Consider the following 21,641-nt stretch of genomic DNA (forward strand, 5'->3'; position numbering starts at 1 on the left):
CTTGAGCTAGGTGTGAACCCCCTCCCCCCAACTTGAGCTAGGTGTGAACCCCCTCCCCCCAACTTGAGCTAGGTGTGAACCCCCTCCCCAACTTGAGCTAGGTGTGAACCCCCTCCCCAACTTGAGCTAGGTGTGAACCCCCTCCCCAACTTGAGCTAGGTGTGAACCCCCTCCCCAACTTGAGCTAGGTGTGAACCCCCTCCCCAACTTGAGCTAGGTGTGAACCCCCTCCCTCCCCAACCAGGCTAGGTGTGAACCCCCTCCCCCTCCCCTACCCAACTTGAGCTAGGTGTGAACCCCCTCCCTCCCCAACTTGAGCTAGGTGTGAACCCCCTGAACCCCCCCAACTTGAGCTAGGTGTGAACCCCCTCCCCAACTTGAGCTGAGCTAGGTGTGAACCCCCTCCCCAACTTGAGCTAGGTGTGAACCCCCTCCCCAACTTGAGCTAGGTGTGAACCCCCTCCCCTACCCAACTTGAGCTAGGTGTGAACCCCCTCCCCTACCCAACTTGAGCTAGGTGTGAACCCCCTCCCCTACCCAACTTGAGCTAGGTGTGAACCCCCTCCCTCCCCAACTTGAGCTAGGTGTGAACCCCCTCCCTCCCCAACTTGAGCTAGGTGTGAACCCCCTCCCCAACTTGAGCTAGGTGTGAACCCCCTCCCCCTACCCACTTGAGCTAGGTGTGAGGCTAGGTGTGAACCCCCTCCCCAACGTGAGCTAGGTGTGAACCCCCCTCCCCAACTTGAGATTGGTGTGAACCCCCTCCCCAACTTGAGCTAGGTGTGAACCCCCTCCCCAACTTGAGCTAGGTGTGAACCCCCCCTCCCCAACTTGAGCTAGGTGTGAACCCCCTCCCCAACTTGAGCTAGGTGTGAACCCCCCCTCCCCAACTTGAGCTAGGTGTGAACCCCCTCCCCAACTTGAGCTAGGTGTGAACCCCCTCCCCAACTTGAGCTAGGTGTGAACCCCCCCCCCTCCCCTACCCAACTTGAGCTAGGTGTGAACCCCCTCCCTCCCCAACTTGAGCTAGGTGTGAACCCCCTCCCCAACTTGAGCTAGGTGTGAACCCCCTCCCCAACGTGAGCTAGGTGTGAACCCCCTCCCCAACTTGAGCTAGGTGTGAACCCCCTCCCCAACTTGAGCTAGGTGTGAACCCCTCCCCTACCCAACTTGAGCTAGGTGTGAACCCCCTCCCCTACCCAACTTGAGCTAGGTGTGAACCCCCCTCCCCAACTTGCAACAAATCATTTTCAGGACTATCTAGAAAAAGCAGTGGAGATGCGCAATAGGTTTCTAAGAGGAGGATATTCTCCACAATGTGTGGATGAAGCTCTTCATTTGGCATTGGGGTAAACAGGAGATGAACTGCTACAACAAAGACCCTCTAAAGCTAAAGAACACTCTGTAATGTTCACAACTACATATACTTTGAACTCGCAAAAAGTGGGAGATGCTGTCAAGAAACACTGGAATGTTTTATTTACGTGATAAATTGGTCCATGCCAACTGCCAGCCACAAGAAAATCAACCAGAATGTTTTGGGATTTTCACCCCCCAGACATTATTTCCTAAAGGTCTTAATTATGAAATGCCTATGTATGTTATGTTGTAAATTTGAACATTAATTATGCACCTATTTCAGATTACTCTGACGTTTTTTCTTACACTGGACCCAATGATTTATGAAAACTTGCTTGGTAGGTCGAGATTCTCATTGTGGTTTTACAGACGTGTTTCATACGTTTTATGTACACACTTCATTTGAATATTTATGAAATGCATATTGTTATATTTGGTAGCACTCATTTTGTTTTTCCTTCGCCTCCAACCCCTTTGGATGCGTGGAACGAATGTGGGTGTGGCTAGGTCTACATAAGGGTGCTAATTTGAAAAACTCACAAAAGCTGTGACTAAGGCCGATACGTAAAGATCAGTGATACGATCAAGAGCTGTGTGCGGGTTCCTACTTTTTCCTCATCTTATCCGGCTGTTGCCATGCACCTGTAAAAAAAGATAGCTCAGATGTGCGAGTGCCTTTTTGAATTTTGAATTGGACTTTACAAACAACAAGAGGGTTTAATTGGAGTCTATTTCTTCGGAGCCCAGACCTTTATAAAACAACTCAACTGGCTGAGGTAGTCTGAGGCTTAACAGCCTAATAGAAGTAGGATTGTTTTTATTAGGCCTACTTACAATTGCAACTGGTCAAAAATGTAGCATCCTACACAAAACAATCATTTAAAGAAAAAAGGTATTCACGTTCGAACTAAAACAATGTAACTAAAAAAAAAGCGCACATTTGTAATTCGAAAACTCTAAAAGTAATTTAGATTATCAAATTATGTGTGACGTGGGTACAGTAAAGAATGTAGCCATCATGCAAATGATTCGTATTAGCAGGACAATATACTTTTTATAGCCTGGCTACTGTTGTGAAAATCCCTCAACTTGCAATGTATTCCATGCTTAAGTACTCTAAAGTGTTACATTTCCAACTCAAAACAGCATTACTTCATCAACATCTTTATGCTTTCGTTAGTCTTCTTGATCTTCTTCCTTTTTTCCCCATGGGCTTGGTCCATCTTCTGTGCGCTGCTCTGCGGCCTGTCCCGTGCCTCCTGCTCTCGTGCCTTAAATCCCGTGCGCCTACCACTATCTCAGTGGATAAAGCTGGAGAACTGCAAGGCAATCCTATTGTGCGCCACTCAGGAGCCATGACCAATAAACACTACCGTTCAAAAATTTGGGGTAACTTAGAAATGTACTTGTTTTTGAAAGAAAAGCAAATGTTTTGTCCATTCAAATAGCATCAAATTGATTACAAATACAGTGTAGACATTGCTAATGTTGTAAATGACTATTGTAGCTGGAAATGGCAGATTGTTTATGGAATATCTACATAGGCTTACAGAAGCCCATTATCAGCATCCAGTGTTCCAATGGCACGTTGTGTTAGTTAATCCAAGTTTATAATTTTAAAAGGCTAATTGATTTTTAGAAAACCATTTTTCAATTATGTTAGCACAGCTGAAAACTGTTGTTCTAATTCAAGAAGCAATAATTCAAGAAGCAATAAAGCTGGCCTTCTTTAGACTAGTTGAGTATCTGGAGCATCAGCATTTGTGGGTTCGATTACAGGCTCATAATGGCCAGAAATTTGGCCAGAAAATGGCCAGAGACAAAGCACTTTCTTCTGAAACTCATGTCTATTCTTGTTCTGAGAAACTAAGGCTATTCCATGCACGAAATTGCCAAGAAACTGAAGATCTCGTACAACACTACTGTGTACAGAACAGCGCAAACTGGCAGAATAGAAAGAGGAGTGCACAACTAAGCAAGAGGACAAGTACATTAGAGTGTCTAGTTTGACAAACAGACGCCTCACAAGTCCTCAACTGGCAGCTTCATTAAGTAGTACCCACAAAACACCAGTCTCAACGTCAACAGTGAAGAGGCGACTCCAGGATGCTGGCCTTCTAGGCTCATGGGTCTGCCGGTCGTGGCCGGCATGGGTATTGAACCAGCATCTGTAGCAACGCAATTTGCACTGCGACGCAGTATCCTAGACCACTGCGCCACTCGGGCACTGTACAACATGACTTGTAGGGAGTGGGCTACAGTACTACAGTAAGAGCAAAATAATTCTAACATTTCCACACTCTAATTGTAGTCTAAGTTTCTCTTATAATAAAAACTTGTGTAACAAGTGTAACAACAGTTTAGTAAGTAATACTGATGAGTAGTATCAAAAAAATAACTGTATTTTGAGAGACACGGTAGCGCCTTGGGACCCAAAAGCATAATCAGTGCTTTAACTCTCCTTGCGCTGGTCTGTAGCAATGAAGTAGTGACCCAGGGTACTAAACCACAAATTTCCTCTAAATCCCGCAGCATAATCTCAAAACTTTTAGTTGAGCAACCACTGTAGCTAGCAGGTACATGTTTCAGTCTGAATAACACATAGCTAGCAAGTACATGTTTCAGTCTGAATAACACATAGCTAGCAGGTACATGTTTCAGTCTGAATAACACATAGCTAGCAAGTACATGTTTCAGTCTGAATAGCACATAGCTAGCAGGTACATGTTTCAGTCTGAATAACACATAGCTAGCAAGTACATGTTTCAGTCTGAATAACACATAGTTATCAGGTACATGTTTCAGTCTGAATAACACATAGCTAGCAGGTACATGTTTCAGTCTGAATAACACAGCTAGCAGGTACATGTTTTTTCTCATTAATGCCCTGGTTATTGTTTAATTGTACAAATTTTGACCGTTATTATACTCAAACCTCTCAGAGCAGACCAGAGCAGACATCCTGTGGCCCTGAATAATGCCTGTTGATGTCTGCTGTGCTGACCAGGACAAAAGGCTGCCTGCAGACATCACTGGCTCCATTGTCAGCTTGGTTGGCCAGAACAGAGGGGTCACAGTGGTGTAATGGAGGTCTGCATAGGATCATTGATTCTATGTCTTTGTGTGTTCAGTATTGCAGAGAGGCAGATCAATGTGGGAGCTTTGTGTGGGTCCTGTAGCCGTGTTTCTCTCCGTGTCCGATTTCGCCAGACTCTGCATGTTCCTTTTCTCCGTCTCTTCCTTTCTTCTTTCTGAATGTGTGTTCGTCTCTCTCTCGCTCTCACTCTTTTAGTCTCGCTATAGGTGGCTATAGAATTATGACCAGTCAGGGTTTCGTCTATCCACTCCTTTCTGCTCGGGTGCATTTTAGAGCGAATGCACAACATGATTCCCAGCTGGATGATTTCTGTCAACATTTATAAAGGTTAATGTGTCTCCTATCCACTGCCGTGATCCCCTCCTCCCTCTCCTTCTTCATCCTTCTTTTCTGCTCTCCTCCCTCTATCCTCATCCTTCCCTCCCTTCTCTTAATACCTCTTTCCTCTTCTTTCTTTCCTTTCTCTCTCTTTCTCCTCTCATCCCCCACCACTCTCTTCTCTACCTGGCCTATTCTCTGGTTACTTTTCCCTATTTTCTACCGCCCCTGTCTACTTCCTCCCCCCAGCAAGCCTGCCAATGTGTGTTAACTAGACATTTATCTGATGAGGTGGGGGGCTGGATGGTACTGTGCCCGCTGCCCACCCCTGGAACAGCACTCTCCGCCTAGTGCTTCAGAGCAGGTGACAACAGACATATAGAGCTGACGAGCTTTTCAAGAAAGCCTTGACTGTGCTCTCGGTCTCTCCACCTACAGTATAATAGCTCCCCCGTTACCCACTCCCCTCCCCAACAGCTGTCTATTTTATTATTGCCTTTGTATGAATTCACATTACTATAAATTAGGTGTTTGTGTTGAAGGGACAGGGACAGGACAGTTGGATGATATGGAGACAGCTCAGCAGTGGAGACCAGCAGAGAGACTGCTTGGACTGCGCATACATAGTGTTTGGCCACCATCAGTGCTGCTTGCATTAATAGTACGGGTTCTATTTTCAGCTGGTGCTAAGGCGGCGCTAGGGTCAAACACGCGCTAGTTTGCAATTTTGTCATTTAAAAACTGGTGCACTGGCATTTTCCAGCCCCAACGCCAGGTTCTACAATTCACCTCTCTTATATCAGCTCGCTTGCGCTTAGATGGGCGGGGTGGAAATATTTTAGGCTTATCCTTAACTTGATTCAAAGTACTAATTTCTAGAATTTTTACAGCGGAAATGCAGCCTATTCAGCCGTGATGCACACTGCCCATATGAACATGGAACAAGAGTAGCATCATGTACTTTTGGTGCCTGTACACTTCCTGTTTAGAAACATAAAAAACTCATGTTCTTTCCCATTTCGTTTTATTTGATTAAAAACCAAGCATATCCTCCCCTCTGCTCAATGTAGGCTTTTTTTTGTCTGCTCAATGCAATTGCAAAGTAGTCAAGACTGTCGATAAAGGGTTTGGTTCCTGAGACCGCTTGGAAATCAATCTTAATCACCAAAGCTTTATTAAAATACAAAGTTTGAGAGGAGTTAAACAGTGAGCTGACATTATTTTAGCCATGCAAGGTCCTGTAAAACCCCCTCCATGCCCATCATGAAATGAGATATGAGAACCTCTTTGAATACGGTGAACCTTGCATTTAGAATTCATCTGTAACCTGTAAAAATAGCTTGTTTTCCATTTCATATGTTCATAACCCAAGTCCTCCCTTAGGCCTACTTTAACAAAGGCTGGTTCAACAGCAATTAGTTTCTTTTTTATCCTGCCGATTTTATGATATCATTACATTTATTTATTGTTGTTTAAAAAAAGCTTGTTTTTTGAATAATTTTATTACAACCAAACGTATTAGAATGATTCACCTTTCTGGTATTATGGTAACAATGTCCACAGTGTGCTTGCAATAGAACTTCCATGAGGTGTGTGAATGTGATCTGATCTGTAAATTGGTTACAATATGGATATAGAACGTTTATTTTGGAGCTGTATAATGGTGAATGGACATTCTCCCTTTCTCTTTATATTGGATATTTTTCCAGTTATGTTGCCTGTAAGAGTGAGACAGCCTATTTAAAATAAGTTGTTTGAATTTGATTACAATTATTAGTTCTCAGGGCCTCCCGAGTGGCGCAGCCGTCTAAGACACTGCGTCACAGTGCTAGAGGCGTCACTACAGACCCAGGTTCGAATCCAGGCTGTGTCACAAGGGAGGCTGTGTCACAAGGGAGTCCCATAGGGCGGTGCACAATCGTTCCGGGTAAGGGGAGGGTTTGGCCAGTTACTTGGCTCATCGTGCTCTAGTGACTCCTTGTGGCGGGCCGGGTGCCTGCGGGATGACCTCGGTCGTCAGTTGAACGGTGTTTCCGCCGACACATTGGTGCGGCTGGCTTCCTGGTTAAGCGGGTGGGTGTTAAGAACCGTGGTTTCGCCTCTCCCGAGCCCATTGGGGAGTTGCAGCGATAAGAATGTAAATATATATATATTTTTAAATAAGATGTATTTGTTCTCTTTTTAGGCCTTATCAATGATTAATTTAAACTTGCTTACTGACTATGTTTGGCATGTCCATGCTCAGCCATAGCCCAGTAGGCCTAGCCTCCAGTAGGCCTAGCCCCCAGTAGGCCTAGCCCCAGTAGGCCTAGCCCCAAGTAGGCCAAGCCCCGATATCAGTGTGAATGCTATTGAAGACATTCAATTGCTTAGAACAATATGGACTGCAGATGGGTTCAAGTTAACGTATTTAGCAAAGATAGGTCAACATTTTGTTATTTCGTTTCCGTAAGCCAGTTAACAAACTTTAATGGACTAACATTGGAATTGGAGTTAATGCCGTAAATAAACAATTTGAGCATGTTCTGATTGGCCGAGTCTCGACACACCCACAACTTGTTTATTCATCAAAACCCAACCTCTTTCGCGGCAACACCAGTAAGTGTGCCGATAATTGTGATTAGTGAAAATAGCTCAAATATTTCAGACACACCCATGAACCTATAGCACTACCGCTTGCGCTTAGATTTACCATTGTGTTAGGTTTGTTAAAATATAGCCCTTTATCTCCTAACCATTTTAAATCCTTCCACTACACTACCTTAAACGCAATAGGGTCAGGCTGTCTAGTCTGGTATTGTGTTTCCCTACAGTTTAAGCCTGTTGGATGAGAGTGGCCCTCCTGGATACACGTTGTTCTGTTCCGAGTCCTCGGGATAATTAAAATCTTGCCTCATTGTGTTTTCAAAATGAGTGAGAAAACGGGGAACCTAAAACCTGCCCTCCACAATTCACACACGTGCATACACACACACATACACCCGTTTGCCCTTGAACATAAACAACACACATTCAGCCCTCTGATAACAGAGAGATTAATTGAAGTATATTTTTTCATATGATGATGCTGCTGCTGCTGATATGGGTTGAGTCTGGTGGTGGTAGGTACCTGCAGCCCTAGGGTGCATCTCGTCTCAGACCTTTTTCACTTCTACCCTCAGAAGTTTTTGAAACATGTCTGAGGCCCTTTTTGCAATAGTGAAATAGTTGTGTGTGCGGCATGCAGATGTCTGTGTAAAGGTACATTTGGAGGGCCACCATGGCAGCAGCGGTCCCCACAGTAACGCTGTGGAATGTGGTTAGCCACGATGGGGTCCCCAGAGTAACCCTGTTGAATGTGGTTAGCCACCATGGCAGCAGTGGTCCCCAGAGTAACCCTGTGGAATGTGGTTAGCCACCATGGCAGCAGCGGTCCCCACAGTAACCCTGTGGAATGTGGTTAGCCACCATGGCAGCAGCGGTCCCCACAGTAACCCTGTGGAATGTGGTTAGCCACCATGGCAGCAGCGGTCCCCACAGTAACCCTGTGGAATGTGGTTAGCCACCATGGGGTCCCCAGAGTAACCCTGTTGAATGTGGTTAGCCACCATGGCAGCAGTGGTCCCCACAGTAACCCTGTGGAATGTGGTTAGCCACCATGGGGTCCCCACAGTAAACCTGTGGAATGTGGTTAGCCACCATGGGGTCCCCAGAGTAACCCTGTGGAATGTGGTTAGCCACCATGGGGTCCCCACAGTAACCCTGTGGAATGTGTTTAGCCACCATGGCAGCAGCAGTCCCCACAGTAACCCTGTGGAATGTGGTTAGCCACCATGGGGTCCCCACAGTAACCCTGTGGAATGTGGTTAGCCACCATGGCAGCAGCGGTCTCCACAGTAACCCTGTGGAATGTGGTTTGGGGTCCCCAGAGTAACCTGTGGAATGGCCACCATGGCAGCAGCTCCCCACAGTAACCCTGTGGAATGTGGTTAGTCACCATGGCAGCAGTGGTCCCCACAGTAACCCTGTGGAATGTGGTTAGCCACCATGGGGTCCCCAGAGTAACCCTGTGGAATGTGGTTAGCCACCATGGCAGCAGCGGTCCCCACAGTAACCCTGTGGAATGTGGTTAGCCACCATGGCAGCAGTGGTCCCCACAGTAACCCTGTGGAATGTTAGCCACCATGGTTAGTAACCCTGTGGAATGTGGTTAGCCACCATGGGGTCCCCAGAGTAACCCTGTGGAATGTGGTTAGCCACCATGGGGTCCCCACAGTAACCCTGTGGAATGTGGTTAGTCACCATGGCAGCAGTGGTCCCCAGAGTAACCCTGTGGTATGTGGTTAGCCACCATGGGGTCCCCACAGTAACCCTGTGGAATGTGGTTAGCCACCATGGGGTCCCCAGAGTAACCCTGTGGAATGTGGTTAGCCACCATGGCAGCAGCGGTCCCCACAGTAACCCTGTTGAATGTGGTTAGTCACCATGGCAGCAGTGGTCCCCACAGTAACCCTGTGGAATGTGGTTAGCCACCATGGGGTCCCCAGAGTAACCCTGTGGAATGTGGTTAGCCACCATTGCAGCAGCGGTCCCCACAGTAACCCTGTGGAATGTGGTTAGCCACCATGGGGTCCCCACAGTAACCCTGTGGAATGTGGTTAGCCACCATGGGGTCCCCAGAGTAACCCTGTGGAATGTGGTTAGCCACCATGGCAGCAGCGGTCCCCACAGTAACCCTGTTGAATGTGGTTAGTCACCACAGCATGGTCCCCACAGTAACCCTGTGGAATGTGGTTAGCCACCATGGGGTCCCCAGAGTAATCCTGTGGAATGTGGTTAGCCACCATGGCAGCAGCGGTCCCCACAGTAACCCTGTGGAATGTGGTTAGCCACCATGGGGTCCCCAGAGTAACCCTGTGGAATGTGGTTAGCCACCATGGCAGCAGTGGTCCCCACAGTTAGCCACCATGGCAGCAGCGGTCCCCACAGTAACCCTGTGGAATGTGGTTAGCCACCATAGCAGCAGTGGTCCCCACAGTAACCCTGTGGAATGTGGTTAGCCACCATGGGGTCCCCAGAGTAACCCTGTGGAATGTGGTTAGCCACCATGGCAGCAGCAGTCCCCACAGTAACCCTGTGGAATGTGGTTAGCCACCATGGGGTCCCCACAGTAACCCTGTGGAATGTGGTTAGCCACCATCGGGTCCCCACAGTAACCCTGTGGAATGTGGTTAGCCACCATGGGGTCCCCAGAGTAACCCTGTGGAATGTGGTTAGCCACCATGGCAGCAGCGGTCCCCACAGTAACCCTGTTGAATGTGGTTAGTCACCATGGCAGCAGTGGTCCCCACAGTAACCCTGTGGAATGTGGTTAGCCACCATGGGGTCCCCAGAGTAACCCTGTGGAATGTGGTTAGCCACCATGGGGTCCCCAGAGTAACCCTGTGGAATGTGGTTAGCCACCATGGGGTCCCCAGAGTAACCCTGTGGAATGTGGTTAGCCACCATGGCAGCAGCGGTCCCCACAGTAACCCTGTGGAATGTGGTTAGCCACCATGGCAGCAGCGGTCCCCACAGTAACCCTGTGGAATGTGGTTAGCCACCATAGCAGCAGTGGTCCCCACAGTAACCCTGTGGAATGTGGTTAGCCACCATGGGGTCCCCAGAGTAACCCTGTGGAATGTGGTTAGCCACCATGGCAGCAGCGGTCCCCACAGTAACCCTGTGGAATGTGGTTAGCCACCATGGGGTCCCCACAGTAACCCTGTGGAATGTGGTTAGCCACCATCGGGTCCCCACAGTAACCCTGTGGAATGTGGTTAGCCACCATGGGGTCCCCAGAGTAACCCTGTGGAATGTGGTTAGCCACCATGGCAGCAGCGGTCCCCACAGTAACCCTGTGGAATGTGGTTAGCCACCATGGCATGGGGTCCCCAGAGTAACCCTGTGGAATGTGGTTAGCCACCATGGTAACCCTGTGGAATGTGGTTAGCCACCATGGCAGCAGCGGTCCCCACAGTAACCCTGTGGAATGTTTTTAGCCACCATGGGATCCCCACAGTAACCCTGTGGAATGTGGTTAGTCACCATGGCAGCAGTGGTCCCCAGAGTAACCCTGTGGAATGTGGTTAGCCACCATGGGGTCCCCACAGTAACCCTGTGGAATGTGGTTAGTAACCCTGTGGAATGTGGTTAGCCACCATGGGGTCCCCAGAGTAACCCTGTGGAATGTGGTTAGCCACCATGGGGTCCCCACAGTAACCCTGTGGAATGTGGTTAGTCACCATGGCAGCAGTGGTCCCCAGAGTAACCCTGTGGTATGTGGTTAGCCACCATGGGGTCCCCACAGTAACCCTGTAGAATGTGGTTAGCCACCATGGGGTCCCCAGAGTAACCCTGTGGAATGTGGTTAGCCACCATGGCAGCAGCGGTCCCCACAGTAACCCTGAATGTGAATGTGGTTAGTCACCATGGCAGCAGTGGTCCCCACAGTAACCCTGTGGAATGTGGTTAGCCACCATGGGGTCCCCAGAGTAACCCTGTGGAATGTGGTTAGCCACCATGGGTAACCCTGTGGAATGTGGTTAGCCACCATGGCAGCAGTGGTCCCCACAGTAACCCTGTGGAATGTGGTTAGCCACCATGGCAACAGTGGTCCCCACAGTAACCCTGTGGAATGTGGTTAGCCACCATGTGGTCCCCACAGTAACCCTGTGGAATGTGGTTAGCCACCATGGCAGCAGTGGTCCCCACAGTAACCCTGTGGAATGTGGTTAGCCACCATGGTCCCCAGAGTAACCCTGTGGTGGTAGCCACCCCAGCAGTCCCCACAGTAACCCTGTGGAATGTGGTTAGCCACCATGGGGTCCCCACAGTAACCCTGTGGAATGTGGTTAGCCACCATGGGGTCCCCACAGTAACCCTGTGGAATGTGGTTAGCCACCATGGGGTCCCCACAGTAACCCTGTGGAATGTGGTTCCATCGGGTCCCCACAGTAACCCTGTGGAATGTGGTTAGCCACCATGGGGTCCCCAGAGTAACCCTGTGGAATGTGGTTAGCCACCATGGCAGCAGCGGTCCCCACAGTAACCCTGTTGAATGTGGTTAGTCACCATGGCAGCAGTGGTCCCCACAGTAACCCTGTGGAATGTGGTTAGCCACCATGGGGTCCCCAGAGTAACCCTGTGGAATGTGGTTAGCCACCATGGGGTCCCCACAGTAACCCTGTGGAATGTGGTTAGCCACCATGGCAGCAGCGGTCCCCACAGTAACCCTGTGGAATGTGGTTAGCCACCATGGCAGCAGCGGTCCCCACAGTAACCCTGTGGAATGTGGTTAGCCACCATAGCAGCAGTGGTCCCCACAGTAACCCTGTGGAATGTGGTTAGCCACCATGGGGTCCCCAGAGTAACCCTGTGGAATGTGGTTAGCCACCATGGCAGCAGCGGTCCCCACAGTAACCCTGTGGAATGTGGTTAGCCACCATGGGGTCCCCCAGTAACCCTGTGGAAGTAACCCTGTGGAATGTGGTTAGCCACCATCAGCGGTCCCCACAGTAACCCTGTGGAATGTGGTTAGCCACCATGGGGTCCCCACAGTAACCCTGTGGAATGTGGTTAGTCACCATGGCAGCAGTGGTCCCCACAGTAACCCTGTGGAATGTGGTTAGCCACCATGGTCCCCATGGTCCCCAGAGTAACCCAGCCAGCAGTAACCCTGTGGAATGTGGTTAGCCACCATCGGGTCCCCACAGTAACCCTGTGGAATGTGGTTAGCCACCATGGGGTCCCCACAGTAACCCTGTTGAATGTGGTTAGTCACCATGGCAGCAGTGGTCCCCACAGTAACCCTGTGGAATGTGGTTAGCCACCATGGGGTCCCCAGAGTAACCCTGTGGAATGTGGTTAGCCACCATGGGGTCCCCAGAGTAACCCTGTGGAATGTGGTTGGTTTGGTAAACTACATTTGAAAACAGCATTCCCCTCTGGAAAGAAAAACAGTCCAAAATAATGACATATTTATTCACAGTGGAAACAGACATTCCACTGGTTCTAGATAACTGCAGCAGTGAACTGCTACCTGTGGTATTGGCAGTAACCACTATACTGGCAACAGTTGGCAGTCTATTCTCAGAGTTGTACTTAATGTCCTCTGGTTATTTCCCTCTTATGTTGCCTTCTATTAATAAACCACAGAAGACCAGCTAATTCCACAAGACAGCCCTAGTGAATAACAGGACTGGCCTCGGCTCAGACACTAATCGATGTTAGTGTGAGGATGGCTTTAAGCTGTGGTCCAGTCACTAACATCACAGAAAGTCCTAGACAAGTCTCTCCCTCCCTTTGCCCTCCCCTCTTACTCTGACTTTGTATTGTTCTTTTCATACTTCATGTTTTCTCCTCCCCGTTCCCTTCTGCTCTCCCTCACTCTTTTATCCTTCTCCCTCTCCCTATCACTCCATCCTACAAGTTAGCTGTAGGTTTTGACAGCTTTCCTGAGAGTGATACTGTATCTCTCTCTCGCTCTCGCTATTCTCTCTCTCTCTATTCTCTCTCTCTATATATTCTCTCTCTCTCTATTCTCTCTCTCTCTCTATTCTCTCTCTCTCTCTATTCTCTCTCTCTCTTCTCTCTCTCTTCTCTCTCTTGCTCTCGCTATTCTCTCTCTCTATTCTCTCTCTCTCTCTCTCTCTCTCTCTCTCTCTCTCTCTCTCTCTCTCTCTATTCTCTCTCTCTCTCTCTCTCTCTCTCTCTCTCTCTCTATCTCTCTCTCTATTCTCGCTCTCTCTCTCTATTATCTCTCTCTCTATTATCTCTCTCTCTCTCTATTATCTCTCTCTCTATTATCTCTCTCTCTCTCTATTATCTCTCTCTCTATTCTCTCTCTCTCTCTATTATCTCTCTCTATTATCTCTCTCTCTCTATCTCTCTCTCTCTCTATTCTCTCTCTCTCTATTCTCTCTCTCTCTATTCTCTCTCTCTCTCTCTCTCTCTCTCTCTATTCTCTCTCTCTCTCTCTATTCTCTCTCTCTATTCTCTCTCTCTCTCTCTCTCTCTATTCTCTATATTCTCTTCCCCCCGCCCCTGTCCTTCTGACTACACCATAGCCTCTCCCATACATATCTCATATCCATCTCCTGGCTCTGCCTGTGCTCACTGTAGCTGGGTTATGGCTCCATCTTTTTTAATTGCTTCCTTCCCTTGTGTTATTTTTCTAAATTACAGGTCAAGCAATACAGTATCCTGATAGGAGAAGAGGATAGCAAGCTCTTTTAGAGCATTGAGACAAAGCCCATATCTTACAACAGCAGGCTGTATCCCAAATGAAATGTTGGTCTAATGTAGTGCTATTACGAACATGGTGTGGTTTGAGACGACAGTGTTATTGGGAGTCTAAAATGGCAGGAGAGACCAACACTGTAAGAATGTAGCTAGGGTGAGACTCGGGTCAGACCAGTCTGGCCTTGTTAACACAGAGTAATGTCAGACGGTGAAACTCTTGTAGATTCTGGTGTTAGCTGGTGTTAGCTGTGGTTCTTTCCTATTCTCTCATACAGCCAGATCTTTCTTGGGATCTTTTTTTGGCAATGAGAATAGTGACATTTAATTTCAATCTTAATTTTCTGATGATTTGAACAAATAAGCACGTTTCTCTTGTCTGTAGACATTAACCTATTGAGCTGAAATGCAGGACCCTGCAGAGTGCATTGCCGACCTTGAGTTTTGTTTGAAGTAAAGTGGATCTCAGCCAGAGAACTCAACAGGCAGCGGTCCAACCCTCTAGCCCCACACCCAGCATTTCAGATGTTGTCTTATTGAATAAATGCATCTCTCTCTCTGTCTCCCTTTCTCTCTGTCTCCCTTTCTCTCTGTCTCCCTTTCTCTCTGTCTCCATTTCTCTCTGTCTCCCTTTCTCTCTGTCTCTCCCTTTCTCTCTGTCTCTCCCTCTCTGTATCTGTGTCTCTCTCACTCTGTCTCTGTTTGTATCTCTCTCTGTCTCTCTCTCTCTGTCTCTCTGTCTCTCTGTCTCCCTTTCTCTCTGTCTCCCTTTCTCTCTGTCTCCCTTTCTCTCTGTCTCTCTGTCTCTCTCTCTCTCTCTCTCTCTCTCTCTCTCTCTCTCTCTCTCTCTCTCTCTCTCTCTCTCTGTGTGTCTGTCTCTCTCACTCTGTCTCTGTTTGTATCTCTCTCTCTGTCTTTCTCGCTCTTTCTCTTGCTCGCTCTCTCTCTCTGTGTGTGTCTCTCTCTCTCTCTCTCTCGTGCTCTCCCTCTCTCGTGCTCTCTCTCTCTCTGCTCTCTCTCTCTCGTGCTCTCTCTCTCTCGTGCTCTCTCAGGCTGTGTTTGATGTGGACAAGACTAAAGGTCTGACTCTGATTGAGGTGTGGGAGGGGCTGACCCCAGAGGACATTAAGGCATGCACAGGAGCACACTTTGAGGTGAGTCATACAAGGACAGCCGGTCTGGCCACACCAGGGTTGTGTTGTCCAAAGCAAGAACAATGCTTTAGCCAGCCAACTTTCCACATTGGAAAGTTGCATATTTACTAGTTGCAAAATAAACTTGAAACATATAATACACTTGAAACATAATACCCTCAGTAAATCCATATTTGACTTGAATTGTCTTCGTAACCACAAAACCAAGAGTGTTTATGAAAGGTAGCAGACTAAATTATTGATCCTACTCAGTGAAATACTATCAATAGTAAAAGATGGGGCCTCCTGGGTGGCGCAGTGGTTAAGGGCGCTGTACTGCAGCGCCAGCTGTGCCACCAGAGACTTTGGGTTCGCGCCCAGGCTCTGTCATAACCGGCCGCGACCGGGAGGTCTGTGGGGCGACGCACAATTGGCTTAGCGTCGTCTGGGTTAGGGAGGGTTTGGCCGGTAGGGAAATCCTTGTCTCATCACGCACCAGCGACTCCTGTGGCGTGCCGGGCGCAGTGCGCGCTGACCCAGGTTGCCAGGTGCACGGTGTTTCCTCTGACACATTGGTGCGGCTGGCTTCCGGGTTGGATGGCGCTGTGTTAAGAAGCAGTGTGGCTTGGTTGGGTTGTGTATCGGAGAACGCATGACTTTCAACCTTCGTCTCTCCCGAGCCCGTACGGGAGTTGTAGCGATGAGACAAGATAGTAGCTACTAAACAATTGGGGAGAAAAAGGGGTAAAATTTAAATTAAATAAAAATAGTAAAAACTCTCTCTCACTCACTCACTCACTCACACACTCTCTCTCTCTCTCTCACTCTCTCTCTCTCACTCTCTCTCCCACTCTCTCTCTCACCCTCTCTGATGTCCAACAGGTGTCTCCAAACTTGAGGGCCATGCAACAGGTCTAGAAGCTGGAGGAAGTGCCCGAGGAGAGGAATTATGGCTTGAAGGCTGTGTTAATCTCTCCGTATGTGTGAAGGAAGGAACACAAACTATGAACTAATCAACCAAGTTCATCCTAATGTTACTGAACACCGCTTCCGTCTACTAAATCATAACGTCACTGAAACATTACTGTAACATCCATTGTTGTACAGGAACACGTGAGATGCATAAATAAGCGATGCCTAGTTTGGTTGTGGTTGTTAAGAAACCAACAGCGTGATGATGTTGATGATATTATATGAATTGAATTGAACATAATTGTTGTCCCTGACATAACTGAAGAGGAACTGTGTAATATGTATTTAGTAATAACGTCATGTTTTAATTAGATGTTTTATGCTACATCAACACAGAGGCTATTCTCTCCAAAACTTATAACACAAACAATGATGGACTTCATGTCATTCCAGTCAGTTGTCCCCTCCCTTCTGCATTTGTTCACTCCCCTCCTTAGACGTGCATCAGCCAGGTACTCCGGTAGATAGGTGTCCCCTGTAAGTAATAGCTCCAACTAGTTTCAGACATACTGTGTTCACTGATGCAGTGAAATGGGAATGAATTGGAGAAGGGAGGAAGCACCGCTCTGGTCTGACATCAAAACTGATATTATCTAGATTTTGATTTGCTTTTGAGCCTCTCCACTTCATCCTGGTTTGGTACTTCAGTTGAATGGTCAGCCTCATGGAAACAAACTGGTTTGGTACTTCAGTTGAATGGTCAGCCTCATGGAAACAAACTGGTTTGGTACTTCAGTTGAATGGTCAGCCTCATGGAAACAAACACTTAATAATACAGGCTACATGGTTTCAGGTATTTTAGCTACTACACTGTGAGGCCTTACATTTTCTACCCACACCTTTCCCTGTCCTGTATTTGTGTATTATATTAAACTAGGTATGTTACCTTGATGTCCATTTTCTGTTGTATTGCTTTTCGCCATCCCATATTTTGCGTGTTGCACATAAGTCTCAAAGTTCTTTGGCACTACTTCCTGAATCATTTTTTGTTTTATTACACCTCAAATATGTTTTCATAATGTCTGTGTGACAGTGAAGGAAGGAATGAAGCATGTTGAGAGTATTGAACACGTATGGCGATCTCTAGGTGAGTTGAGCTCTGTATCATTGTCGACAATTCATTGAACAAACTGAATGAATGCTCCATCTCTCCTCTGAGAAGCTGCAAGGCTGACTCAATCGTATTATATCGCTGTACTGCATGTTCTGCCCTAAAGTTCCTCCTTCATTAGCCACGTTTGACATAATTTAGCTCCGAGCAACTAGAGGGAATTAAGTCGTTCATTTCTTTGTCAAAACAGCAGGTTTCCGGTCGCTATTTGGATGATTGACATGCAATGACATTTTTTTATCGATTTGTCCACATTAGAAGAGTGCGCGGTCCAGTTACCTGAGGGATTTTACATAAATGTAGAACGCAACCAGAGGTTCTTCTTCACTCTTGGGGTTCAAAGAGAATATAGATGTTCTATCATCAACCGGAAAAAAATTACAATTGTTGTGAATATGTTGTGAAACAGTCCATAGCACATCAAGGGTACACATTTCTAAATATAAGGCGAAGTAGATGTATAATTTAGCCTATTTAGACAAAACATATGTTTTTGAGTGAGGTCTCTTTTAAACTCTGGCCTGGTGTCAAAATATGTCCAATGTTATGCATATATTCAGTGCTTGACTTGGACTGAAATATGTATCATTCTGGGTGCCGGTCCTGTTTATATTTAGGTGCAGGAGCTCCACAATACTTTTGAGCTGATATTTTAAAAGAGCTCAAACAGTAGACATGTTGTGTTGCCGGTACTCCACTCAGGTGAGCTCATCCCCAAGTCAAAAACTGCATTTATTCAAGTAAAAATGTACAAATCCATACAAGCGAGAAGATAACATCAATCGGTTAACGTGTCTTATTCCCAAGGCGCTTCTCCAGAAAGCGCTGGTGTCCGGAAAGCAGATTTGATGAATTCAGCACCACAGGAGTGGACAGCGGCGCTATACACGGACGGGCAAACACAAAGCCATGTGGATGCAGTACTCGTAGTGGAGAGCAGGAGAGCCATTCGCGGTTTCAACCAGAATGGGACATAGAATAATTATTTAATTAAGTCAACTGGCGATGGCTGGGCCCACCCTCAATTCAATGACTTCACAGGAATACATCACTCGCCCGCCATGAGATCACCCTAAAATCACAATTATCAAAAACACAACTCTTTATCGACATATCCTATGAAACGTGTTCGATATCCACATGATCGCATTCAGGGGGTGTGGCGTGAACTCACTCCCAGGCACGCTGGTGTGCGTGTGTTGCGTGTGGGTGAGTAGTAAGGGGAACGAGCGCTGCATAGAGAAAGCGCACTCAACGCTCGCGCAGGCAGAGAGTGGGAATATAGTGCGCGGTGGCATGGCTTCCTCTCACGGGAAAAGCGAACCCAGGTTCGCCGACTGGATGGCAAATTTACCGGAGAGCATGCACAGCATCCCGCTCACCAACCTGGCCATTCCTGGTAAGAGTCCCATCTTAGCTTTCACGGCTGCGTAAAGATGCCCATTGAAGTGTTGGAAATGTGTATTGTTGATCTTGCAGTGAAGTCATTTAGGCTTCTTCCATAGATTAGACATTTTACGTTTTAGTCATTTAGCAGACGCTCTTAGCCAGAGCGACTTACAGGAGCAATTAGGGTAAAGTGCCTTGCCTAAGGGCACATCAGAGGTTTCACCTAGTCCGCTCGGGATTCGAACCAGCGACCTTGCAGTTACTGGTTCGGTTAACGCTGCCGCCCGGTCCAGATATTTATTGTTGTGTTATTTGTCTATCTACGACAGAAATATTGAGTTGTAGAACTGACGGTGAAGTCCGTGACCTAGCCGGTGACCTCTTCAGACTAATAAACGAGACAGAATTGTCAAATTCCATACAAAGGGTTGTTTCGTTCTCACTAAAGTCCTAGGCTATGGGCTACAGTAGTCTCTCAAAACCACGTTGGAGAGATGGCACTTGTTGCGTTAAGGCGAGAGTTATGTGTAAGGGCAACACTATCTTCAAACGAATAGGATACAGTTGAGCTGCTAGGGCTCGATATGCTATGCCAAAGGCTGAGACGTGTGTCGCGGTCTATCGGCTTGATTCAAATCAAATGTGTCCTTGAGGGAGGGGTATGAATTATCTTACTAAAAGCTTGCTAATACAAGTTAATACATTAAAATGTCATTTCAACTAGTGGCCCGTTGTGCTCCTTTTAAATATGTTTTTTAATGTATAACTGAAATCGTCCCCTTTTTTGGTAGGATATAGCAGGTTCTATGTCAATGTGATCTTTGGCAGTGCGTAGGCTGTTAGCCCAAACGGGGCATAACAGGGTTCATTGCATTGCAACCATGATAGCCTATGTACTGCTCACGAGTAGCCTACGTCACGTAATATTACGTTATAGTGTTATTTAAGTGTTGAATTTGTGGGTTTATTGATTTGTAGGGATCTCTAAATCTCCATTAAAAAGGTTTGTAGCTGGTCAATCTCCTGTCTTTGCAGACTGTAGACATCCTTGACCCATTCAAAGACCTTCATCATTTCCTTCCTTGAGGAAACCAGTGATCTGACATAATCAGACTGCATATTGTCAAACGTTAAAAGCAAACCTTGCATATGCCTGCACCCTGCCTAGTTCATAGACTACATTACCAAAAGTATGTGGACACCTGCTCGTCAAAAACATCTTATTCCAAAATCATGGGCATTAATATGGAGTTGCTCCCCACTTAAGCTGCTATAACAGCCCAGTAATCTGTGAAGGCTTTCCACTAGATGTTGGAACATTGCAGCAGGGACTTGCTTCCATTCAGTCAAAAGATCATTAGTGAGGTCGGCGTTCCAATTCATCCCCAAGGTGTTTGATGGAGTTATAGTCAGGGTTCTTTGCAGGCCAGTCAAGTTCTTTCACATGATCTCGACAAACCATTTCTGTTTGCACCTTGCTTTGTGCATGGGGGCATTGACATGCTGAAACAGGGAAGGGCCTTTCCCGAACTCTTGCCACAAAGTTGGAAGCACATAATTGTCTAGAATGTCATTTTATGCTGTAGCGTTAAGATTTCTCTTCTATTGAACTAAGGGGCCTAGCCCGAACCATGAAAAACAGCCCCAGATCATTATTCCTCCTCCACCTAGCTTTTGCCGCTATGCATTTGGGCAGGTGCCGTTCTCCTAGCATCCACCAAACCCAGATTTGTTTGTCGGACTGCCAGATGGTGAAGCATGATTCATCACTCCAGAGAACACATTTTCACTGCTCCAGACTCCAATTGCAGCAAGCTTTACACCAGTCCAGCCAACCCTTGGCATTGCGCATGGTGAACTTAGGCTTGTGTGCGGCTACTCGGCCATGGAAAACCATTTAATGAAGCTCCCGATGAACAGTTGTTGTGCTCATGTTGCTTCGAGGCAGTTTTGAACTCTGTATTTGTATTTATTAGGATCCCCATTAGCTGTTGCCAAGGCAGCAGCTACTCTTCCTGGTGTCCAAACATATTAAAGCACTTACATTACATATAAAACAGTACAGTGTTTGTCTATAGTGATTGCATGGCTGTGTGCTCGATTTTATAAGTCTGTCAGTAATGGGTGTGGCTGAAATAGCCGAATCCACTAATTTGAAGGGTGTCCACATACTTCTGTTTTATATAGTGTATCTCAGATCCTCTGAGGATCCCTTCTAGGAAGACAGGATAGAAACAAGATGGAAGGAAAGAAGTATGTTTCAAGTGTTGTAATGGACCATTGTCTTGGCATTAGCATCCAAAAGTGCTGCCAGCTGTTTAGAGGTTTCGACCAATCATGCGGCAGGTCTCCTGAGATTGCAGCTCTGATTGGCTGTCTGGATTAAGACCCAGTCACTGATTTCACTCCTTTTGTGGAATGGCCAATTAACATCCTGAAAATTCTAGTGATTAGCTTCACTTATCATACACTGGCACACACACACATGCAGGCAGGCGGAGAGTATTAGCGCTCACTTAAAATGTATACCAAACAATAACCATTGATTTCAAAGTTACAAAACTCTATGCACAAGGACTACGTTTAGCAATGTACACTGAACATAAAAAAACACATTTACTGGAATAAGTGTGCAGATGCAAAGTTTGGAATTTTGGGAAAATCTCGCTCAGGTTTGTCATTTTCCAAAAATGAAATATAAATATCTGCTCCGAATGAAGAGTCAACGACGACCGCAGAAAAAATGGGTTGTCAACTATGATATGACACATTGATATACAAAAACGTGAAGTGGATTTACACCCGTTAAAACCTCTTATGAATCGTACCCTTTTCAATTTTCGCCTAAAATGAAATACCCAAATCTAACGGCTTGTAACTCAGGACCTGAAGTAGGGATATGCATATTCTTCATACCATTTGAAAGGAAACACTTTGAAGTTTTTGGAATGGTGAAATTAATGGAGAATATAACACATTTAGATCTGGTAAAAGATAATATAAA

At 46.8% G+C, this 21,641-nt stretch overlaps 2 protein-coding genes across 3 annotated transcripts in view; both read left to right on the plus strand.

Moving 5' to 3' along the window:
* LOC115140704 (succinyl-CoA:3-ketoacid coenzyme A transferase 1, mitochondrial-like) overlaps window positions 1-17,028 on the plus strand; it is a 178,364-nt gene extending 161,336 nt beyond the window's left edge. For both annotated transcript variants that reach the window (XM_065026803.1, XM_065026802.1), the window contains 2 exons: window positions 15,085-15,186; window positions 16,048-17,028. In XM_065026803.1, the coding sequence (XP_064882875.1) occupies window positions 15,085-15,186; window positions 16,048-16,083 (138 nt within the window). In that variant the 3' untranslated portion in view covers window positions 16,084-17,028. The remainder of the gene's footprint in view (window positions 1-15,084; window positions 15,187-16,047) is intronic.
* A 1,284-nt stretch (window positions 17,029-18,312) lies between these two features.
* LOC115122296 (PI-PLC X domain-containing protein 3-like) overlaps window positions 18,313-21,641 on the plus strand; it is a 54,252-nt gene continuing 50,923 nt past the window's right edge. The window contains exon 1 of the mRNA XM_029651505.2: window positions 18,313-18,647. Coding sequence (XP_029507365.1) covers window positions 18,389-18,647 — 259 coding nt within the window. The 5' untranslated portion in view covers window positions 18,313-18,388. The remainder of the gene's footprint in view (window positions 18,648-21,641) is intronic.

Source organism: Oncorhynchus nerka, linkage group LG13 (genome assembly GCF_034236695.1).
Source record: "Oncorhynchus nerka isolate Pitt River linkage group LG13, Oner_Uvic_2.0, whole genome shotgun sequence".
In the NCBI taxonomy this organism is placed as follows: Eukaryota; Metazoa; Chordata; class Actinopteri; order Salmoniformes; family Salmonidae; genus Oncorhynchus; species Oncorhynchus nerka.